This window comes from Erythrolamprus reginae, chromosome 1 (assembly GCF_031021105.1).
Source record: "Erythrolamprus reginae isolate rEryReg1 chromosome 1, rEryReg1.hap1, whole genome shotgun sequence".
Taxonomy (NCBI): Eukaryota; Metazoa; Chordata; class Lepidosauria; order Squamata; family Dipsadidae; genus Erythrolamprus; species Erythrolamprus reginae.
This window is the reverse complement of record NC_091950.1, coordinates 232418888-232443548: the sequence shown is the minus strand read 5'-3', so window position 1 is coordinate 232443548 and position 24661 is coordinate 232418888. Positions and strand designations below refer to the sequence as shown.

The following is a 24661-nucleotide window of genomic DNA, read 5'->3' as shown; positions in this document are numbered from 1 at the left end:
TTTTGCTTTTACACAGAATTTATTTTTTTATTTAAAACATTTTATAAAGCTGTCCATTTTTCAACCAACTCTGGGTAGCTCCCAATCAAAAATTAAAAAATCATAAAATCATATTAAACTATAAACCACAACCAATTAAAACATTAAAAACACCAAAACCTGGCACATATTTTGCATGTATGACATCAAATCAGTTCTAAGTTAGGTTTAATAAGCATTTAAGAAATCCTTATGGTATAGTTGAGGTACAAAGAATTTTGGTGATCTTATTATCAGGCCTTTAATATTTTCTTTTAATCAAGCTTACAGTGTGGCTCTTTTTTGGTGTTACCCAGGCCTGTGATTTTTCTATGACCCTTCGAACTTAACAGTTTTCATCCCTAGCCTCTACTCCTGCTTACATTTCCCTTAGGCCTTCATAGGACATTCATGCAAAGTATATGAAATCAAATGTCACATAAGAATTTGCTGATACCAAAAATATGTCATTATCTTAATAGGAATTTAGATTTTTCTGGCAGAGATAACAATATTGAATGGGAGATCCGCTATATTATTTCAGTGCGGCAGAAGCAAGAAGCAGGGCAGATGGACCTGATCCGATCACTCTGGCATCTACTTTGTTTTGCTAAAGAATTGCAGTTCGTGAATACGTCATTATGTTTGCAAGGATTTGCTGAAAATTAAAAAAAAGGAATTATGAACAAAAACAAAACATCATCAAAAGCATAACTGCTAGGGATTCAGAATGAAACATCTGTCTTTTTTAATGGGGTGCTTTAAATCTGAAGATTTTAAAAATTAAAATAGTACCTAGAGTAATTATTTTAGAGTATATGTTAGAATAATTATACAGTATGTAGCTGCTGAATTATTTTCAACAATTGCCCTGAACAAAATTCAGAGAAAGCTGGCATGGATTTTAAGTTCTTAATAAGCTAAAATCAATTGAAACCAACCTTGTATTTTTTGATTCAATTGTCTGGACTCATCAACTACTACTATGGGAGCATATAGAGGCACCATCAAGGCAACTCTAGATGTCTAATTATCCCATAGTAGCATGCTTCAAGTATGTGGCAATCCAGTTGTCTTGTCTAGGTCTGTCTTGCTGGATAGCTGGCCATCTTCCATTAGGTCTACCTAGAGATGGCTATCTCTTCAAATGAAATCTGTTCTTTTATGACATGACATAACCTTTACAAATGTTAGTTTAATAATTGACATTCAATAAAAAACTTACTGCATAGCCCATTGACACAAGCTGAAGGACAGTCTCCACAAGGTGGCCCTGGTTTGTATGGAGTAGGAATTGAACCTCTGATGTTCCCTCTGGAATGAAAAAAGATGAATAGAAAGGTACTATATATTATTATAGTTAAATTTATGATTGCTGAATACCCCCACCTCCCGAGTGCCATATCAATAATTGACTTGCATTGATAATTGGTTGCATTGTCTTGCTCTTCTGTCTTGAGAGAGCAGACAGCACCACCATTAGAGGCAGGGGCGGATTCCCATTACCGCTACTACCAGTGGGTTGCGTGCACAGCTTAGCTTCTCCTGCATGCATGCATGTCCATCCCAGCATGTTTTTGCTTCTGCGCATGCACAGGAAGCAAAATAATGTGAGGGGACGCACATGTGAGATTTTGGTGATTTTTTTGTTTCCATGCATGTGCAGAAGCAAAAAATGGCCAAAATCTCACATATGCACCCATCCCCTCGTGAGATTTTGCTCCCTGCGCATATGCAGAAGGGGGGCATGGGACGTGGGAAGCTTGGAGGTGTGTGTGCACGCATGCAGGAGAATAGAGGCTGTGCGCGCAAGGGAACTTTTGCTACTGTTGCACCATCCTCAAGTGTACCAGTATGTTAGCATATAGCATGGAAAAGGTATGCTAATTTGCATACTGGTCAGTTTTGGCAGTTGGAAGATAGATTTCTTGGGGATTCATATGCTGACTGTTGGTGAATCTGCATCATAGAGAGCAGATGTATAGAGAAATATAGTTATACTGTCAAGTTGTTTATTTGTGTAAATATGAAACCAGTTCAATGACAAAAGAAGAAATAAAAGCATAAGAATTATATTGGAGACATTGTATCTGTATCACGTTTCTGCTATGAAGAGTCCCTGCTGTATGAAGCGAAGAACATCACTTATAACCATAAATCACATAGAAATCCAACAACCAGTAGCAACTCACTACTGGTTAGAGGGGAAGATCTGACTTCAGAAGACTTGTGTTCTCAAAAAAGCAATAAAACAGATGTCTTCAAGTTTGGGGACCCCTGCAGTAAAGTTGATACATACGCTGGGCAGTAATGACAAACATGGTAGTACTTGAATGAAGATGAAGAACATCTGGCAACAGCACAACCAATAAGGTAACTTTTGTACCAAACTATCTGTAGATACAAAAAATATGCACACAGGTTAACATGCTAGAAGCTTAATATTGATATTAAGCATATGGACTTCAGAAAATAATGTAAAAAATTAAACCCAGATGTGGGCATGTTGCAGTATATATACTGTAGTTGTCTGCTCTTATCCAGTGAAGTGGGATATCACAATAACACGCACAAAGAACTTTTCCAATCATTTCGTGTAAATGTTTGCCACAGCAAAGATATGTTAGAACAAGCAAGGTTTCATCCCCTTGTGCTTTAAATGTATATTAATGTATAGTATTTCAAATGTAAAATACAAAACTGTTCCATACTTATGGACCCCTGATGGCAAATTAGGGGTCCCTGATGGCAAATCACGCGTGCCAGAGGTGAACATTCTAATAACTCAGAACTTATTTATATTTTTAGATTTTTACATTTTTCCATTTTCTATTCCTTGTTTTAATAATTAATCTATATCTTAATTAAATTATTCAGGTTTTTTAGGTGATGGAGAATTGGGGCGGGTCTAGGAATATATATGGAATGAATGATTGGTATGAGTGGTATGGGTGGGGTGGGTGGGAGTGTGGCATGGATGAGGTGAATGGAAATGGTGCGATTGACCTAATTGACCCACCTGGCGCTGGAGAGGCAGGAGGGGAGAGGGTACCTATCTCTGAGGTGGCAGAGAGTCAGAATATCCCGGTGTTGCTGGGGAGAGGCAGATATGGTGGGGGCCACGGAGCTAACCGTTCCAGGGGAAGGAGGGATCGCTGCTTAACAGCGGTCCCTTGTTCCGGCTCCATGAGCTCAACCCGGGGTACTGGTGATGAGGGTAATTCTGGCCCTGGGCTCAGACTGCTGCTACTCAATGCCAGATCGGTGGTAAATAAAGCACTCCTCAGCCGGGATTTCATCCTGGTTGAGGAGGCCGACCTGGCATGTGTGACTAAAACCTGGCTGGGCCCGGAGGGAGGAGTTCCTCTCTCTGAAATTTGCCCAGCTGGGTTTCAGGCATGGCACCAGCCTCGACCCCAGGGAAGTGGGGGGGGGAGAGTGGCTATTATAGCCAGGGAGAGCCTTTGCCTGCATAGACTCGTTGCTCCAGAGATTGTGGGCTGTGAGTCCATCCTAGTGAAGTTGGATTTAGGAGTTCAGGTGGGCTTGTTGCTCACGTACCAGCCTCCCAGCTGCATGTCAACAGCCCTGCCTGTGCTGCTCGAGGAGGTAGCCGGGCTGGTGGTGGGGTTCCCCAGACTTATTGTCTTGGGGGACTTTAACCTACCATCACTTGGCGAAACCTCTGGGTTAGCGCAGGAGTTCATGACCACCATGACAGCCATGGACCTGACTCAAGTAGTACAGGGTCCGACTCATGGGGGGGGCACGCACACCTCTCTGAGCAACTGAGTAATAGTCTGAGACTAAGGGGTTTAGAAATATTGCCTTTGTCATGGTCAGACCATTTTCTATTGCGGCTTCCTGGCTCCAATCCTTCCCCGCAGGGAGGCGGAACTGACTAGGTGGTTCCACCCCAGATGCCTGATGGACCCAGACGGATTTCAGAGGGCGCTTGGGGTTATTCCAGATGCACTCGTCCACAGTTCGGCAGAGTCTTTTGCTGAGGCCTGGAACAAGGCTGCAGTGGAGGCTCTTGACCGGATTGTGCTGTTGCGACCTCTCTGCGGCACTAGACCCCGTAGAGCTCCATGGTTCAGCGAGGAGCTCTGGGAGTTGAAATGTCAGAAGAGACATCTAGAAAAGCGATAGAGGAAGAGTAAGTCCAAATCCGATCGAACACTTGTAAGAGCTCATATTAAGACTTACAAAGTGTTGCTCAATGCGGCAAGATGTGCGTATCATGCCACCTTGATTGCATTAGCGGAATCTCGCCCGGCCGCTCTGTTTAGAGTGATCTGCTCCCTTCTTAACCAAGGGGGAGTTGGGGAGTCCTTGTAGAGTAGTGCCAAGGATTTTAACACATTTTTCGCTGATAAAGTCGCTCAGATCCAGGCGGACCTCAACTCCGATTGGATAACAGAGTTCACTGACAATGAGTCAATGGAGGTGACTGGGGCCCATACTTGTCCATCTGTCTGGGAAGAGTTTGATCTGGTAACACCTGATGAAGTGGACAAGGCCATTGGAGCTGTGAGTTCCACAAACCTGTTTACTGGATCCGTGTCCCTCCTGGCTGGTTTCGGCCAGCAGGGAGGTGACACGAAGCTGGATCCAGGAGATTGTCAATGCTTCTTTGGGGAGGGGGTCCTTTCCGGATCCCTACAATGAGGCACTTGTGCGCCCCCTCCTCAAGAAGCTTTCCCTGGACCCAGCCATTCTCAACAACTATCGTCCAGTCTCCAACCGTCCCTTTATGGGGAAGGTTGTTGAGAAGATGGTGGCGCTCCAGCTCCAGCGGTCCTTGGAAGAAGCCGATTATATAGGCCTCAGCAGTCAAGATTCAGGCCTGACTACAGCACGGAAACTGCTTTGGTTGCATTGATGGATGATTTCTGGTGGGCCTCTGTCCTTGTGCTTCTTGACCTCTCAGCGGCTTTTGATACCATCGACCATGGTATCCTTTTGCGCCGTCTGGAGGGGTTGGGAGTGGGAGGCACTGTCCTTCAGTGGTTCTCCTCCTACCTTTCCGGTCGGTTGCAGTCGGTGTTAGTGGGGTGGTCAGAGGTTGACCTCTGGGCTTCTCCCTTGTAGGGTACCTCAGGGGTCGGTCCTTTCTCCCCTGCTATTTAATATCTACATGATATTGGGCAAGATCATCCAGGGGTATGGGGTGAGGTATCATCAGTACGCTGATGATACCCAGTTGTACATCTCCACCCCATGTCCAGTGAACGAAGCAGTGGAAGTGATGTGCTGGTTCCTGGATGCTGTTAGGGTCTGGATGGATGTCAACAGACTCAAGCTCAACCCTGATAAGATGGAATGCTGTGGGTTTTGCCTATCCATTACCCTTGGAGGGGGGAATTACTGACCCCCTCAGAGATGGTCCGCAACTTGGGCATCCTCCTCGATCCACAGCTTACATTAGAGAACCATCTTTCAGCTGTGACAAGGGGGATGTTTGCACAGGTTCGCCTGGTGCACCAGTTGCGGCCCTATCTGGACCAGGAGTCACTGCTCACAGTCACTCATGCCCTCATCACCTCGAGGTTCGACTACTGTAACACTCTCTAAAGTGTTCGGAAACTTCAGATCGTGCAGAATGCAGCTGCGAGAGCAATCATGGGCTTCCCTAGGTATGCCCATGTTACACCAACACTCCGCAGTCTGCATTGGTTGCCGATCAGTTTCCGGTCACAATTCAAAGTGTTGGTTATGACCTATAAAGCCCTTCATGGCATTGGACCAGAATATCTCCGGGACTGCCTTCTGCTGCATGAATCCGAGCGACCAGTTAGGTCCCACAGAGTTGGCCTTCTCCAGGTCCCATCGACTAAACAATGTTGTCTGGTGGAACCCAGGGGAAGAGCCTTCTTTGTGGTGGCTCTGACCCTCAGGAACCAGCTCCCCACAGAGATCCTTGCCTTTCACAAACTTCTAAAAACCCACCTCTGCTGTCGGGCACGGGGGAATTGAGACATCTCCCCCGGCCTATATAATTTATGCATGGTATGTTTGTCTGTATGTCTTGTTTTTTAAATAAGGGTTTTTTTCTTATTATTGTTGTGAGCTGCCCTGAGTCTTCGGAGAGGGGCTGCATACAAATCTAATAAATAAATAAATAAATGAATAAATGAATAAATAAATAAATAAATAAATGCAGAGACCTCTGCTGGCACATGTCAGATCTCCGCTGGCCAGCTGGTCTTCGGGTCTCTTCTGCGCATGCTTGCATGTATGCACGCACACATTCATACATGTCTGTGCATGCGCACATTTGTGCACAGACCTTTTAGTTTGGGCATGCACACACACAGTTTGGGCATTCAGTGTCTAAAAGATTCGCCACCACTGGTATAGACCATCTCTTTTTAAAATGCCCCAGCACATGTAAAGCAGTCTACCTGTCAGATAAAGGGTGGAAGCTAAATAAGGAGAGAAGTAACTTAGAACTAAGGAAAAATTTCCTGACAGTTAGAACAATTAACCAGTGGAACAGCTTGCCTCCAGAAGTTGTGAATACTCCAACACTAGAGGTTTTAAAGAAGATGTTGGATAACCATTTGTCTGAAATGGTGTAGGGGGTTGGACTTCGAAGACCCCTTCCAACTCTTGTTATTGTTGTTACTGTTGCTGCTGTTATTGCTGCTGCTGCTGTTATTATTATTATTATTATTATTATTATTATTATTATTATTATTATTATTTGCTATAACCAGCAAGCCAGTTCCTCCTTCCCAGCTGCATGAAAGCCAAGATCTGAATTGGCAGCTAACTGTGAATAACAAAGAACATGTTTGGTATACAGTAATACCTTGTCTTATGAACTTAATTAGTTCCAGGATGAGGTTTGTAAGGTGAAAAGTTCATAAGATGAAACAATGTTTCCCATAGGAATCAATGGAAAAACCAATAATGCGTGCAAGCCCATTAGGAAAATCCAAAATATTAAGGCTTTTTTTTTAAAAAAAGTGGTGGGCAGACGAAGCTGAAGCGAACGGAATGGGGGGAGGGATGGCGAGAGGTGGCAAGAGGTGGCAGTCCCAACAAAGCAAGGCAAAAAGAGCCTCTCTTGAGCTGCATAAGTCCCTGCCTCCCATTTTTGTCACCCCCACTCTGCTCATCTCCCCCACACCTTTCTCCTCCCTTGAGCTCCATAAGTCTTTCGCTCCCATTTTTGCCCACCCCACTCTGCTCATTTCCCCCACACCTTTCTCTTTCTTGAGCTCCATGAGTTTTTCCCTCCCGTTTTTGTCCACCCCATCTGCTCATTTTCCCCATGCAGTTTGGAAGGGGGGAGTTTGTCACTGGGATTCAAAGCAGCGCTGGCAAAAATGAAGGGAATCCCAGGGAGAGGAGGCTCAGGGAAATCCCAGCAATGCAAGAACGGGGCACTTTGGCTGGCAAGGGAAGTTTGGAGGCGTGGATTCCCAGGGAAATTCCAGCACTTCGGGGCATCCCAGCAGTGGCTGCTCGGGTTCGTAAGGTGAAATTAGTTTGGAAGAACAGGCAAAAAAATCTTAAACACTGGGTTTGTATCATGAAAAGTCCGTATCATGAAAAGTCTGTATCATGAAAAGTTCATATCATGAAAAATTCGTATGAAGAGGGGTTCGTAAGACGAGATATCACTGTATTTGCTATCCTTCATTTGCAACATTTGCAACATATCAGAACTTCAACAACAACAACATGGCAACACTTTAACCTAGTCTTGTTTTCCCTTTCCTTAAAATAGACTGGGACTACAACTCTTAACCAGGATACTCCTCTGCTCATGTTTTGTTCTGACCCAGCCTTGGCAAGCAATGAGAAACCACTTACTCACAAGTAAAACACACACCCTTTTAAAAACAGGACAGGAATAATCTTTATTCACATTGGATAGACAAAACCAAAAATAATTAGTCACAAATGAAAGCCTTCCCCCCCTTCTGAAACAGGGCACAAACAGTCTCTATTCATATGAGAACTCAAGATAAAAAGTGCATTGATTAAGCCAAGCAGGAATAATCCCTGTTCACAAATGGCAGAGGCAAATGCACGACCAGAGGTGGGTTCCTCGAGGTTTGGACTGGCTTGTCTGAACCAATAGTGAACCGCTGGTGATATCACGATGATTCACCAAACCATATCAGTCAATGTTGATCCATAGGTGCCATTATCTTTTTTTAAACTGCTTTTGAATTTTTTCCTTTCTGTTTTTTCTTCTTCTGCCCATGCGCGGAAGCCGAGTTTCTGACATTGTGCATGCATTGCCATTTTGGTCTTGGCGTTTGTTTTTTAAAAAATAATTGGGGTTTTCTGCACTGCGCATATGCTTCCATGCAAAGCATGTGTGGCCATGCAAAGCATGTGTGGCCATGCGGCACGGCCATGTGGCATGGGAGGAAGCAAACCATCAACAAGGAAGTGATGTGCCGGTGCCTGGAGGCTGTTGGGGCCTGGATGGGTGTCAACAGACTCACGCTCAACCCGGATAAGACGGAGTGGCTGTGGGTTTTGCCTCCCAAGGACAATCCCATCTGTCCGTCCATTACCCTGGGGGGGGAATCATTGACCCCCTCAGAGAGGGTCCGCAACTTGGGCGTCCTCCTCGATCCACAGCTCACATTAGAGAACCATCTTTCAGCTGTGGCGAGGGGGACGTTTGCCCAGGTTCGCCTGGTGCACCAGTTGCGGCCCTATCTGGACCGGGACTCATTACTCACAGTCACTCATGCCCTCATCACCTCGAGGTTCGACTACTGTAATGCTCTCTACATGGGGCTACCTTTGAAAAGTGTTCGGAAACTTCAGATCGTGCAGAATGCAGCTGCGAGAGCAGTCATGGGCTTACCCAGGTATGCCCATGTTTCACCATCACTCCGCAGTCTGCATTGGCTGCCGATCAGTTTCCGGTCACAATTCAAAGTGTTGGTTATGACCTTTAAAGCCCTTCATGGCACTGGACCAGAATATCTCCGAGACCGCCTTCTGCCGCACGAATCCCAGCGACCGATTCGGTCCCACAGAATGGGCCTCCTCCGGGTCCCGTCAACTAAACAATGCCGGCTGGCGGGCCCCAGGGGGAGAGCCTTCTCTGTGGTGGCACCGGCCCTCTGGAACCAACTCCCCCCGGAGATCAGAACTGCCCCTACTCTTCCTGCCTTCCGTAAACTCCTTAAAACCCACCTTTGCCGTCAGGCATGGGGAAACTAAACATCTCCCCCTGGGCACGTTGAAGTTATATATGGTATGCCTGTATGTGTGTATGTTAGTATAGGGGATTTTCTTAAACTTATAATATTTTAATTAATTGGATTGTATTGGATTGTTTTTCACTTGTTGTGAGCCGCCCTGAGTCTTCGGAGAGGGGCGGCATACAAATCCAAATAATAAATAAATAAATAAAGGTAAATTGGAACCCATCCCTGTGCACTATCTATTGTTTCCCAGCAGTTGAGAGTTGGCACCTCAAATACAGAGCAATTATAAACCTGTTTCTGACAAAGGAATCCAACTTGATTGAGGTTCACTGGAAAATGAATAGACCACTCCCAAACCCCCACCATTTAATTCCTAGCTGGCTAGCATCTACAACTTCTTTATTGCTTCCACTCCTCCTCTCCTCTCCTCTCCTCTCCTCTCCTCTCCTCCTCTCCTCTCCTCTCCTCTCCTCCCCTCCCCTCTCCTCTTCCTAAATGATTTTAAGGATATACTGTAGTTGTTTGGTTTTCTTGGTAACAGCACAGGAAAATTGGAGATTCTCAGTCACCCAGATTCATGGTTGTCCCAAATGGTCCTTTTTTTGCAAGAGGCAACTGGACTTTCTGATTTTTATTTGAAGACATTTTGCCTCTCATTCAAGAAGCTTGTTCAGCTCTTTTTTTGTGAGGCATTTTCTCCTCATATTTTCAGTCTAGCTTCAATTATGTCCCTATGTAACAACCAGGCCTGGATTATTTTAGTAATTCAGGATCAGCCATGTACTTAAGCTTAATTCAAAGGAATCAACATTTTTATCTTATTCGTTTTTGTGGATTTATACTTGGTAAACACAGAAATGGTAAAGATATGAAAAAATCCTACCTGAGTATAATGGCCAATAACAGAACCTGGTGGGCTTGCTCCAACACCAAACCTGAAATTTTTGTACTCATCATACCAACTCTGAATTACTCTTGTCCATGTAAAAGGATGACTTGACATGAATAGATTTTCACCGCATGCTACGTTTCCTAAAAGTGAGGAAAGTTTTTTTAAAAAAAAGCAAACACAAAAAACCAGAGGTGAATACATGTTTTGAAAGAAGCAAATCAACATCAGAATGGAGATAGCTGAGCATTTCCTATCTCTCCAGAAATACTAATCTTGGTTAGCCACTGGAAAGGAAATGAACATTTTGCACCCAGATTACTGTGGTGCTTTTCTAGAATCTTTGATTGTGCAAACTGACAATCCTTGTTTTATGATGAGCATATGAAACATTAATATACTTTATTTGGAAGTAAATTATTGCCCAGTTGCTCTAATTTGTGTGGACATCTATGTGGACATCTATTTGTGTGGACATACATAGTGAGTGTTGTGGTTGGCTCTGGCCCAGCTCCTGCCCCAGGGAATGGGGAGGTGGATGCAGGGGAAAATTCAACATGTCACAGGCCTGTGTTATTGCCGACAGAATCAGTTCAGAGTTTAGTTTCCTCGGACGAAGAAGAAGGTGGGACTGACTCGGCAGAGGAGGGCTTGGCACACAGCCCAGGCAGTCAATCTCCCTTATCTTCCCTGGATTCAGATGATGATGTTTTGGACCCACGCAAGCGCAGAATTATGTGTAGAAGGGACCAAGTAAGAACATATTACAGGAAATAAGTGAGGCCACCTGTGTTTGGGTGGGACTCCAGTAATTAGGGCTGCTGCTATAAATAGTAGCATGTGGGTTTGGCCATTGTGGAAGAATATCTGATCGGAGTTCGTCAGGAATCCTGTGTTTTCTGGACTTTGTTGCTTTTTCACGCCTTGGAAAACAAAGCAGAGCAACGTGTGTGTGTGTCTCACTTCGTTGGAAGAAGAAGGGGTGTGAAGTTTCTTCATAGCTGCTAGCTAAGTACTTAATGACTGTTTAAGGGAAATTGTACAGACTACCCAGTTGTTTTGGGAAGAGAGCTCTTTGCAGTACAAAAAGAGTGCTTAGTTTATTTTGAATTTTGTGATAAAGAACATTGTTTTGAATTTTCAAACGTGTGTGTGTGTCTGAAATTTGTACCCTTGAATTTTCGGGAGGCTCCTATCAGAGAGCCCGGCAGAACAGTGAGATTAGGAAGAGTTCGGTTTAATTCTCCAAATGACCATAGAAATCTCTGAACATCTTTGAGCTCAACTTCTACCATCAAAAACAGCTGTGGTGAGGACATTATCTTTAGCATCTTTCAGGAATGGTGGGCTATAAATGTAGTAATATATAATATAAAAAATCAATGTTCAAATACCATTTCTCTTGCAAACCCATTGGGCAGGGTTTTTAAAAAAGAAAATCATTAACATCTCGATTGAACCAAATCATCTACATGGGAGTGGTTGTAACTATAAGAATAATTGATAGGTATTACTTTTGCTGCTAATATTGAGGAGCAAGATTGATTGTAAGTGCTATTTAATGTGAAATATACTATTAATCCACGAACCAGCTAAAACCATGCTATAGTTTTGGACTGACTTACCCACAGTTCTTAAGTTTGGTGGACTGTGAGAAAATGAACATCTATCTGCCCAACGTTTTGCATTTTGAGCAGCATTAGCATTCCATTCCTGAATAAAAATTGACAGCAACAATCAGTTATTGAAAAAAGCATGCATTAAATTTGCAGAAAATATGTCTGGTAATGTTTCACTACTAAGTAAGAATTCAGAAGTTACACCAACATTCTCTAAAAAATGTTTTGCATAGTTGCAGCTTCCTCCCAATCCCTTATATATAGCTGCCCTTTTCATAAAACACAAAACTCTGGGTGGCACACAACAAAGTTAAAAAACAATAATTCACATTAACAGCCACAACTATTACACAAAACATCAAAAACTATAAAATATAATGAAAATGAAATGAACTGGGACAGGATGATGTAATTGGGGAGAGGTGTCCCATGCAGGTGTTGGGGACAAGGGTCCCCAACACCTGACCATGCAAGTGAGCTCCACTCAAGTGAGAGTGTACACACAATTCCACTTTTGCTAGTGGTGGGCACTTGTGCATGCAACTCCACTCACATGAGCGGCTGGTGGTTGTATTTGTGTGCAAAGCTCCATTCTGCCAAGGGGTGGGTTCCTCCCAGTTTGTACTGGCTTGCCTGAGCCAGTAGTGATCTGCTGGTGACATCATGATGATGTCACCAAACCAGTTCGGTCGGTGCCAATTTGTGGGCGCCAGTATCTTTAAAAAATAAAGTTCGCTTAAAAAAAAATAAATAAAAAATTCTTCTTCTTCTGCACATGTGCAGAAGCTGAGTTTTTTGGCACTGCATATGCGTCACCATTTTGTTTTTGATGTTATTGGGTTTTTTTAAAAATTTTCCAGGGTCTTTTGCACTGCACAAAAGGAAGTGAACAGGCAGCGAGGTAAGTTGGAACCCACCCTTGATTCTGCCCCTCACACATTACCATCCCCTTTTACCCCCCTCCCCCACGCTAGGAAAGATTGGAGACTGCTGATATAATAATAATAATAATAATAATAATAATAATAATAATAATAATAATTTATTAGATTTGTATGCCGCCCCTCTCCAGAGACTCAGAGCAGCTCACAATAATCACAACAATATGCAAATCCAATATTTAAAAAGAAAACAAAACATTTAAAAAACCCATCACTAAGAACCATAGAATACAATCATACCATTCATAAAAGGTATATGTGCTCAGGGGTATCTCAGTTACCCCATGCCTGGCGACAAAGGTGGGTCTTGAGTAACTTGCGAAAGGCAAGGAGGGTGGGGGCTGTTCTAATCTCCTGGGGGAGTTGATTCCAGAGGGCCGGGGCCGCCACAGAGAAGGCTCTTCCTCTGGGGCCTGCCAGATGACATTGCTTAGTCGACGGGACCCGGAGACGGCCAACTCTGTGGGACCTTATCGGTCGCTGGGATTCGAGTTGTAGAAGGCAGTTCTGAAGGTATTCTGGTCCGATGACATGTAGGGCTTTATAGGTCATTACCAACACTTTTAATTGTGACTGGAAACTGATGTAGGACTTTAAAGGTCAAAATAAGCAATTTGATTTGGTCCTGGAGACAAACTGGTAGCCAAGGCAACTTGCTGAGCAGAAGTATATTATTTGTTCTACAAGAAACAGACATAACTACCCATTCTGCACCAGTTAAAGTTTCTAGGTATTCTCCAAAGGCAGCCCCATGTAAAGCACATTAAAGAAGTTCAACCAGGAGGTGACTTAGGTGGGGCATGAAAGACTTTCAACAGGGCCCCTCAGGAACGGGCACAACCGGTATACAATATGAAGTTTACAATGTCCCTCTTAGGCACAACTGTTACGTGCTTCTCAAACAGGAGCTGTGAATGTAATGCAGACAATGTAATGCAGTCGATGTAAAACTCTTTAACACCACCGATAACACAACTATTCTCCAAAAAGACATAGACTTGTTTCTGACTGGTCTAACAAATGGAAACTCCAAATCTCAACCAGAAAATGCTCTGTCCTACACATCGGCAAAAAGAATCAGAAATCCAAATACAAACTGAATAAACAAATTATCACAGTTAATCCCCACTCGGTCAAGGACCTCAGAGTACTAATAACTAAAGATCTAAGTGCCAAAGCCCACTGCAACAACATCGCCAAGAAGGCTTCAAGAGTTGTAAACCTAATCCTACATAGCTTCTGCTCTGGAAATCTCACACTACTTACCAGAGCTTACAAAACCTTCGCCAGACCCATCCTAGAATACAGCTCATCTGTTTGGAACCCATACTACACTTCTGACATTAACACCCTCGAAAACTTCCAAAGATACTTCACCAGAAGAGCCCTTCTCTACCCCAAACAGAATACCTACGAAACTAGACTTACATTCCTGGATCTAGAAAGCTTAGAACTATGACGCCTTAAACGGAGTCCATGGAAAGGGGTGGCATACAAATCTAATAATAAATAAACATGATCTAAGTATTGCCCACAAGATCATATGCTGCAATGTCCTGCCTGTCAAAGACTACTTCAGCTTCAACCACAACAACACAATAGCACACAACAGATTCAAGCTTAATATTAACCGCTCCAAACTTTTACTGTAAAAAATACGACTTCTTGTCCAACCCCCTGCTTGGGCAGGAGACCCTACACTACTTTAGACAAATGTTTATCCAACATCTTAAAAACTTCCAGTGTTGGAGCTTCTTGGGACAAGCTGTTCTACTGATTAATTGTTCTAACTGTCAGGAAATTTCTCCTTAGTTCTAAGTTATTTCTCTCTTTGTTTAGTTTCCACCCATTGCTTCTTGTTCTACCCTCAGGTGCTTGGGAGAATAGGTTGACTCCCTCTTCTTTGTGGCAACCCCTGAAATATTGGAGCACTGCTATCATATTTCCCCTAGTCCTTCTTTTCTTTAAACTAGACATGCCCAGTTCCTGCAACTGTTCTTCATATGTTTTAGCCTCCAGTTCCCTAATCATTTTTGTTGCTCTTCTCTTCACTTTTTCTAGAGTCTCAATGTCTTTTTTACATTGTGGTGATTAAAAGTGAATGCAGTATTCCCAGTGTGGCCTTACCAAGGCATTATATAGAGGTATTAACACTTCATATGATCTTGATTCTATCCCTCTGTTAATGCACCCTAGAGCTGTGTTGGCTTTTTTGGCAGCTGCTACACACTGCTGGCTCATATTTAAATGGCTGTCCACTAGGACTACAAGATCCCTATCACAGTTACTACTGTTGAGCAATGTACCACATATACTGTACCTGTCCATTTTGTTTTTCTTGCCTAAATGTGGGTATCTTCTTCTTCTCTTTATCTTCTCTTATCCTAGCTGGTAAAGTACATTAACATTTATACTAGTAAGAAAGTTGCAAACTCTCTGACAAGGACACAAATATAATTACATTTAGCTTACCATTTGTAACATGTTCCTAGCAGTTGGTCTTACTGATCTCCTTAAAGCATTGTGCTTGTCAACAATCTCCTTTTGGTGTTCTCTTTTGTTACCTGACTCAGAAGCAAAATCAACCTTAAGACAGAGATCAAAACAAACAAAAAATAAATTAAAACATTATGACTTTAAATGGAACAAGCAACTATTGGTATCAGGGCTGAATGGAAGTCCAAACTTCTTTTCTCCAAGTCCAGGAGGAGGAGGACCTCCCTTAAAACTGTTGTTGAAAACTGGTAGCCTGATTCCTCATCATTCTAAGACAGGAAACACACAACTCTCACATATTTCCTAAAATAGCACTAATGTCAGTTCGAAAAGTTTATACTAGTAAGAGGCCTCGAGTCATCAGGTGCGAGTAGGCAGCAATATAAATTTTATAAATCAATCAATCAATCAATCAGAAATACTGTCTCATTCCTTGTGAATGGACTTTGCCTTATCTCTTTCTATCACCGTTCTTCTCCTGCAACTTTCTTCACTTACTCCATGTAATTCCCCAGCTATGAAACTGTGGCTCCATTTGTTTGTATATTTTGAAAGAGACTAGTCGCAACGTAAGAAACAGGTGATTATAGTACAAAGTTAAAATGAATCAATCATTTTTCCTAATCTATCTCAAGGGAATAGTGCGGTGATATTTATGTATTTATATAAAGAGTTTATATGGCTATCTCATGTCATGAGACTAAGTGGCTCACAACAGGAATAAAAAGTGAGTCACTGTACCCATCAAGTATCAGACCAATCAGCCTAATTGAACCCACACCCTAGTCCAACATTTGGGGGTGGGGGTGGCAGAGCCAGGTCTTTACTGCCCTCCAAAGGCTTAAAAGTGCAGGGATCCCTCAGACTCGGTGTGTGTGGGGGGAGGGAATGCTATTCCAGAGGGCTGGGGCTTAGGTTCTATTATAGACAAGAAACATTAAAATTACCATATTTTTCAGAGTATAAGACGCATTGAAGTATAAGATGCATCTTAGTTTTGGGGGAGGGAAAATAGGGGGTGGGATCTGCCTATCAGGTATTCATCTGGCTAACATCCTTAGTCTGGTCAGCGTCAGCATATTATTTTATCCCCTGGTTAGGGTTCTAAAAAAAATCTTGGTCGGAGAAAATAGCAATAAAAGAGCCTGCAAACTGGTAAGAGCTGGGAACATTATTAGCACCTGGTTAGGGCTGGAAAGAAACTTATTCAGAGCAAGTAGAGCAATGAAAAAAAGCATGCAAATACTTTGGACTGGAAAAAACATTCTTTGAAGAGAGTAACAATGAAAGGGCTTGCAAGCCAATAAGAGCTGGGAAGATCGTTAGTACTTAGTTAGGGCTGAAAACACACCCAAATTTTCAGCCTCTTTTAGGGAGGAAAAAGTTGCATCTTATACTCCGAAAACACAGTAGTCAGATTCTTTTTATTAAATATGCCAGTTTTAGTTATATTTGATTCATCATAATTTTGTTTTGCTTTGTGTGTTCAACCCTGGAATATACAGTAGTACCTCTACCTAAGAATGCCTCTACTTAAGAACTTTTCTAGGTAAGAACCGGGTGTTCAAGATCTTTTTGCCTCTTAAGAGCCATTTTCTACTTAAGAACCCGAGCATGGAAAAATTTCCCAGGAAATTTGAGAGTGGCATGAAGACTGGCCATTCCCCCTTTAATCCTGGCCATCTCGGGCTTTTCTGGGCTGCCAGAGGAGGCTTTGGCAGTCCAGAGCAAACAAAGCATTTTCCTTTCTTTGGGTGCTTGGAGAGGGAATAAACCTCTGCCAGCACCCAAAGAAAAGAAACGTGTCCTTCACTCTGGGCAGCTCAGAGCAAACAGAGTGTTTTCCTTTGTCTGGGTGCTTGGAGAGGGAATAAACCACTTCGCTGTGGTGACTCCCTTGCGCTGCCTCCCATACACCTGGTGCAAGGTTCCCTCCTGGAGCATCTGGGCAAAAGGGGGCAGTTCGCCTTGGTCTGATCAACTCGGCTTCAGCCAAACCGAGGAGTCACCACAGTGAAGTAAAGGCACCGGCTACAAAGTGAGAGAGCAAGAGGAGAGGGGAGCCCTTCAGTATGTGAAGGAAGAGGAAGCATGTAGCAGCAGCAGCCACCACCTTTCGGTCAAAGGAGCGGGAGGTTCCCGCCTCTTGCCTGCCTGGATTTCTCTCTCTGGTGCACTGTATGGGAGGCAGCCTCGCGCCGGGTGTATGTGAGGCGCATGCTTCTCCTCGCTGCCTCAGAATCCCTCTTTTTTATTTTTTAAGCATTAAACTTTTGGATTTTTTTTTATTCCCCTCCCCTCACCTTCTTCCTTTGGCAGCGACTGTTCTCCTCCTCTTCCTCCTCCTCCCACCCAAATTCCCAGCTTTTATTTCTTTCCTAATGGGTTTGCATGCATTATTTGCTTTTACATTGATTCCTATAGGAAAAATTGCTTCTACTTACAAACTTTTCTACTTAAGAACTTGGTCATGGAACGAATTAAGTTCTTAAGTAGAGGTACTACTGTATACAGTATTTGAATTAAAATGAATAGGTAAACTGACCACGTTTTAGTGAACAGATGAAGAAACCAGTGTAATGAATGATAATACTATTTGATTACAAGATTGCAACAACACAGCAATAGAATCTTGAAAGTCTAGATTCACTTTTATTTATTTATTTATTGGATTTGTATGCCGCCCCTCTCCGCAGACTCGGGGCGGCTAACAACAGTAATAAAACAGTATATGACAATAATCCAATCCTAAAACATAGAAACATAGAAACATAGAAGTCTGACGGCAGAAAAAGACCTCATGGTCCATCTAGTCTGCCCTTATACTATTTTCTGTATTTTATCTTAGGATGGATATATGTTTATCCCAGGCATGTTTAAATTCAGTTACTGTGGATTTATCTACCACATCTGCTGGAAGTTTGTTCCAAGGATCTACTACTCTTTCAGTAAAATAATATTTTCTCATGTTGCTTTTGATCTTTCCCCCAACTAACTTCAGATTGTGTCCCCTTGTTCTTGTGTTCACTTTCCTATTAAAAACACTTCCCTCCTGGACCTTATTTAACCCTTTAATATATTTAAATGTTTCGATCATGTCCCCCCTTTTCCTTCTGTCCTCCAGACTATATAGATTGAGTTCATTAAGTCTTTCCTGATACGTTTTATGCTTAAGACCTTCCACCATTCTTGTAACCCGTCTTTGGACCCGTTCAATTTTGTCAATATCTTTTTGTAGGTGAGGTCTCCAGAACTGAACACAGTATTCCAAATGTGGTCTCACCAGCATTCTATATAGTGGGATCATAATCTCCCTCTTCCTGCTTGTTATACCTCTAGCTATGCAGCCAAGCATCCTACTTGCTTTCCCTACCGCCTGACTGCACTGTTCACCCATTTTCAGACTGTCAGAAATCACTACCCCTAAATCCTTTTCTTTTGAAGTATTTGCTAACACAGAACTGCCAATACAATACTCAGATTGAGGATTCCTTTTCCCCAAGTGCATTATTTTACATTTGGAAACATTAAACTGCAGTTTCCATTGCTTAGACCATTTATCTAGTAAAGCTAAATCATTTACCATATTACAGACGCCTCCAGGAATATCAACCCTATTGCACACTTTAGAGTCATCGGCAAATAGGCAAACCTTCCCTACCAAACCTTCCCCTATGTCACTCACAAATATATTAAAAAGAATAGGACCCAGAACAGATCCTTGTGGCACACCGCTTGTAACCTGACTCTGCTCAGAATACTCGCCATTAACAATAACTCTCTGATGTCTATGCTTCAGCCAGCTGCAAATCCATTGAACTATCCAGGGATTAAGTCCAATCTTCACTAATTTATCTATCAGCTCTTTATGTGGAACCGTATCAAAGGCTTTGCTGAAGTCCAGGTAGGCAATATCCACGGCACCACCTTCATCCAACACCTTTGTGACATAGTCAAAGAAATCAATGAGATTAGTCTGACATGATTTGCCTTCAGTAAAGCCATGCTGATTTGGGTCTAATAAGTTATTGTTTTTTAGGTGCTGATTTTTAAAACAGTTAAAAACCCATTATATAGAAACCAATCATACATACAGACATACCATGCATAAAATTGTAAAGGCCTAGGGGGAAAGTGTATCTCAATTCCCTCATGCCTGGTGGCAGAGATGGGTTTTAAGCAGCTTACGAAAGGCAAGGAGGGTGGGGGCAATTCTAATCTCTGGGGGGAGTTGGTTCCAGAGGGCCGGGGCCGCCACAGAGAAGGCTCTTCCCTTGGGTCCCGCCAAGTGACATTGTTTAGCTGACGGGACCCGGAGAAGATCCACTCTGTGGGACATAACTGGTCGCTGGGATTCGTGCAGCAGAAGGCGGTCCCTGAGGTAATCTGGTCCGGTGCCATGAAGGGCTTTATAGGTCATAACCAACACTTCTCCCCAGCCTTCATCTTATTGAGAATTAAGAATGGTCTTGCCTGAGACTCAAAATACATTTCTACACTGGATTCAGATTTATCTGACTGTTGTCTTGGCTTCCTCTCTTCTTCTTGCTTCTCAAGGTTATTTCAACCCAGGGACGGATTCCCATTCCTGCTGCTACCCGTGCACTCTGCAAGCAGCTTTGCTTCTCCTGCATGCGTGTGTGTGTACCCCAGCGTGTGTTTACTTCTGTGCATGAGCAGGAAGCAAAATCTTGTGAGGGGATGTGGGCACGTGAGATTTCGGTAATTTTTTTGCTTCTGCGTATGCACAAAAGCAAGAACACACTGGGACGCACAGGCAGGAAAAGCAAAGCTATACACGCAGCGCAACATTCGCTACCGGTGTGCCGTCCTTATCCGTACCAGTAGCAACCCCTCATGAATAAACAACCACACACACATTTGGGTAGTTTAACGAATGATTAATTGTAAGAGGAGAAAGTTATGTAATGTATACATTAAATGTGTATACGTGATACAAAATTATGAAACTTACATTTCCAGAAGATTGTTGCAGCACTGCAGCCAGACTTAGCAAGACAATGAAGGCAATCATTTCTAAAAACAAAAGAACACTGAGACATATCGGTGCTTAATCTGTTTAATGGAATTTGTGCCTGTTTCTTAAGGAGTTCAGAATGTTTTCAAATGGCTTTCTGAAGATATATATCTCCTAGACTATGAAACTCACTCTAACTCTTATGTCTTTTTTCTCCTTTGTACTCCAGAATGCAAACTATACATCCATGCTTCATCTAAAGGATATGTACAGGACATATAAAGTGGACACGTAACATTTTTAAAAAAATGAAAAACAAATCAGACCAACATAACAAAGGTGGGTTCTTGCGAGTTTGCACCGGTTCTATAGAACTGGTAGTGGGAATTTCCCCCCATTCGCTGAACTGGACGCACCCCCAAACCAGCTCATGATGGAACAAACTGGCAGCGAGGTAAGTCAAAACCACCCCTATGACATAAATCATATTAGAATTTTCCACCTTTACTATAACTTATAAACTGTACAACTGATAGATAAACTGAAATCTTCTAGCAGAAAAAATTGAATAAAAAACTTAGGAAAATACTGTTGCAGAAGTGTGCATACCCTCTTATAAGTAGGAATGTGGTTGTGTTCAGAATTAACCAATCGTATTCAAATTGATAGTAGTCAGTATATACCTGCCATTAATTAAAGTGACCTTGATCAAGCCCATGTAAAGTTGAGCTTTTCTAGTAGGATTTTTCTGACACGTACTCAGTTGTCTTTTATAGCAAAAGCCATGGTCCACAAAAAGCATCTTTGTTGGAAAGTATCATTTAACAGAAGGGTATAAAATATTTCCAGGCATTGGCTATTCCATGGAAAATGATAAAGGCAGTCATCAACAAGGAGAGAAAATATAACACAATAGTGACATTACCAAGAACGTAACATCCCTATAAAATTGATTGAAAAAAAAAGAAAAGAAAATTAGTCTGAGAAGCTGCCATGAATTTATGACAAGTGGTGGCTGGGTACTCCATGTAACAACAATCTCTTGTATTCTTCATATGTCTGGGCTGTGGAGTAAGATGGCAGGATAGAAACTTTTTCTTACAAAATAACCCCATCCAAATCAAAGGTGGGTTCCTCTCAGTTGGGACCAGTTCCATAGAACTGATAGTAACTTGGTAGCCTAGGTCGCTAAAACTGGCAGCAACTCAGGCTTGCCATGCTCCCAAACCAGTTTGTTCTGTGGCGCCATAGGCACTGCCATCTTATTTTGTGCATGTGTGCGTGCCCCCACAGTGCATTCCTGAGTGAACCGGCAGCAAAGAAAACTGCAACTCACCCCTGATCCAAATCTGATGACATTTACCATAAACTACATCAAATCTAATAAAAGCCTGCGAGAAATACATACTATGATCTGATGAGACTAAGGTTGAACTTTTTGGCCCTAATTCCAAAAAAATACGTTTGGTGCTCATCATCAAAAGTTCACTGTACACCCCCCCCCCCGGTGAAATATGGTAATGGAAGCTTTGTGTTTTGGGGCTGTTTTTGCTTTATCAGAAACTGGGATTTTAGTGAAGGTATAGGGAAAGACAAACAGTTCCAAATATTGATCAATTTTAACACAAAACTTTCAGACCTGTGCTAAATGCTAAAGATGAAGATGTATTTCACTTTTCAACATGGCGATTCAAAGAATATGTTCAAATCACCCAAGAAGATAAATTTTTGGAAGGACCCTACAGAACCCAAACCTGAATCCAATTGAAAATCTGTAAGATGATTTGAAGAGAGTTGTGCAACAGGAGATGATCTTGCAATCTGACAGATTTGGAATGTTTTGCAAGGAAGAATAAATAAAGATACCAGGACAAGATGTGTCATGCTGATGGGCTCCTACTTCAAAAGACTGAATGCTGTTCTAAAATAAATGGGTACTTCAACAAATCATTAGTTTAAGGGTGTGTAATCTTATGCAACCATGTTATTGTAAGTTTTGTCCCCTCTAAAATATCAAAGTTTGTTTTTCAACTGAATTGTACAGTTTACATATTATATTAAAAGTGGAGAAAAATCTTAAGTGATCTATCTTGGTCTGATTTTTTAATATATCTCAAAAAGCTGGCATTTTAACAGAATGTGCAGACTTTTTATATCTACTGTATCATCTATACATATAAATATATAAACCTAAAGATAACTCCAGCTAGAAAAAGAGAAATATAGAAGATTGACGGCAGAAAAAGACCTCATGGTCCATCTAGTCTGCCCTTATACTATTTTCTGTATTTTATCTTAGGATGGATATATGTTTATCCCAGGCATGTTTAAATTCAGTTACTGTGGATTTACCAACCACGACTGCTGGAAGTTTATTCCAAGCATCTACTAGCTATTTCCATAAAAGCCAATTTTAAAAATCACACTGATCAGAGATTATTGAATCTAAAATTCAATAATGTCTGAAGTTGGAAACAGCTCACTTAGAATATATTGCTTCTCAGACTTTTGTCTTATATCAGATATAATCAATTATATTTGCAGATGCAAAGGCTACACTTTTGGCAACAGAGATTGCTCCTGAGGCAATGCAATCAGAATTTGTTCCTGATTGCAAGAATTTTTCCTGGCAGCCTTTATCTTGAGAACATGTAAGCAGATTGGATTAACATGATTCTTACTTGACTTCCCAACATCTCAGGTGTGCTAGGAAATGGTGTGACACCATGATATTTGGCTTTGGCTTTTCTGTGGCCCTTTTCCATGGCTGTCACATTTAATGAGAAACTAGAGGAAGCAGAAGCTGAGATGAACTTTAAAATAGATGGGCAGCATATAAATTTAATAATAAAAATAAAATAAATTTCTGAATTAGAATTCTAGCACCATGCATAAATATATTGGGGGGCACGAAACCAGACTGCCAAATCCATAATAACATAGGAGGAAAAAGAAAAAAAATAGCATATTATTATTATTTATTAGATTTGCATGCCGCCCCGAGTCCTCAGAGAAGGGTGGCATACAAATATTATTATTATTATTATTATTATTATTATTATTATTATTATTATTATTATTATTATTATTATCAATAATATTTTATGAGCTCAGTTTCTCTTAGGCAAAACTATTAAGCTACTGTGAGTCAAAAAGCAAAAAGGGCTAGGATTAGGTTTAAACATTTGAAGTCTTACATATTGCAATATTGCAATTTTCATTTACAAACAAGTGGCATAAAAGTTTACTTGGAAGTTAGTCCCATTGACTTCAATCTCCATTTCATTCATATACATACACAAAAAGGTCTGCAGCCTTGAAACAGTTTTAATTCTAATTTTCTCTTTCCAGGGAATCTTAGAAATATTAGTTTAGTAAGGGAGGATCCCAGGATTAAAATGCCTGATAGAATCACTGGCAAACTCAAAAAACATCAGTGTAATTTTTTTTAAAGTTATGCTATTTAAGCTAGTATAAAACCTAATATATCATGGTAATAGACATAACATATCCTCAGAAGAAGAACAAAACACAACAGCTTTGTAGAATTGTGTGAAATATGACTGATTCTAAATTACTTTTTTTTTTCTAAAATGACCTCAACTTGCTTAATTACAAACAATGGCTTTAAGCAAGCTGCAGTTATAAATCTTACCTATTGTTTTGAATAAGCCCCAGTGTAACTCCTTTGTTGTGTTCAGAAAATCTTGGAAGTCAGACAGACAGTACCAGGTTTATATACCTCCCCTACTTCCTCTATTTCAGAATGACTCAGTACTCAACTGTAAATTATATTAGTTAGGCCTTGTAAGACAAGTTTGGATTTGTTACAAGTTCTTTCTTTTTCTTCTTCCTCAGGTTCTTGACTTCTCATGTAAAAATCTGCTCCAGAATCTATTTAAAGCTACCTAGTAACTTACATAAAGAAATGAATGCAGATTTATGTGAACTATCTGAGCACATCTAGAAGTAAGTTCCAACTGTGTCAATGGAATCTACCTAAAATGTATTTACAAGTGCAGACAGTCTCTGTTTCACGGTTGATTGTTGAGATAAAATGTTCCATTGAACTATTATTTTTTGGTGCTACATTAATTGCACAATATGTTTACACAAATTTACATGTGAGTCCAAGGTAGAAAAAAATGTATTCCTGTTTCTCAAGGTCTTTCTGAAATTATTTAAAAGATGTTTAATTTATATTCATAGATAAATCTCTCCCAATAATTTTTATTATTTATTTATTTAAGAACATTTGTAGGGCCACCCAATTAATTCGCAGTGACTTTGGATGGCAATAACTCCCACTCCTTGGTGACAACAATCAGTCAATCAAATAAGCCATTTGATGGGCTTCATCTCCCTCTGGGTTTCCCAGCCAGCTGGCAAAACCAGGTCTTCAGGGTCTTGCGAGAGTGTGTCAAACTGGGAGCCAATCTTAACTCTGTGGGGATGATGTTCCAAGGGAGGCAGCCCCCTTGGAGAAGGCCCTTCATCTTGGTCCTGCTAAATATACCTCTGTGAAGGGG

The 24661-nt window shown here is 41.6% G+C and overlaps 1 protein-coding gene across 1 annotated transcript; it reads right to left on the bottom strand.

Moving 5' to 3' along the window:
- LOC139156645 (cysteine-rich venom protein kaouthin-2-like) lies at positions 1-23884 on the bottom strand. Its single transcript, XM_070732517.1, has 8 exons — positions 23788-23884; positions 20130-20191; positions 15131-15244; positions 11724-11811; positions 10093-10241; positions 2318-2412; positions 1244-1332; positions 1-676 (listed from the first exon to the last, which is right to left on the bottom strand). The coding sequence occupies exons 2-8, from the start codon at positions 20187-20189 to the stop codon at positions 549-551; spliced, it is 723 nt and encodes a 240-aa protein (XP_070588618.1). The 5' UTR covers positions 20190-20191; positions 23788-23884; the 3' UTR covers positions 1-548.
- Positions 23885-24661: the final 777 nt, after the last annotated feature.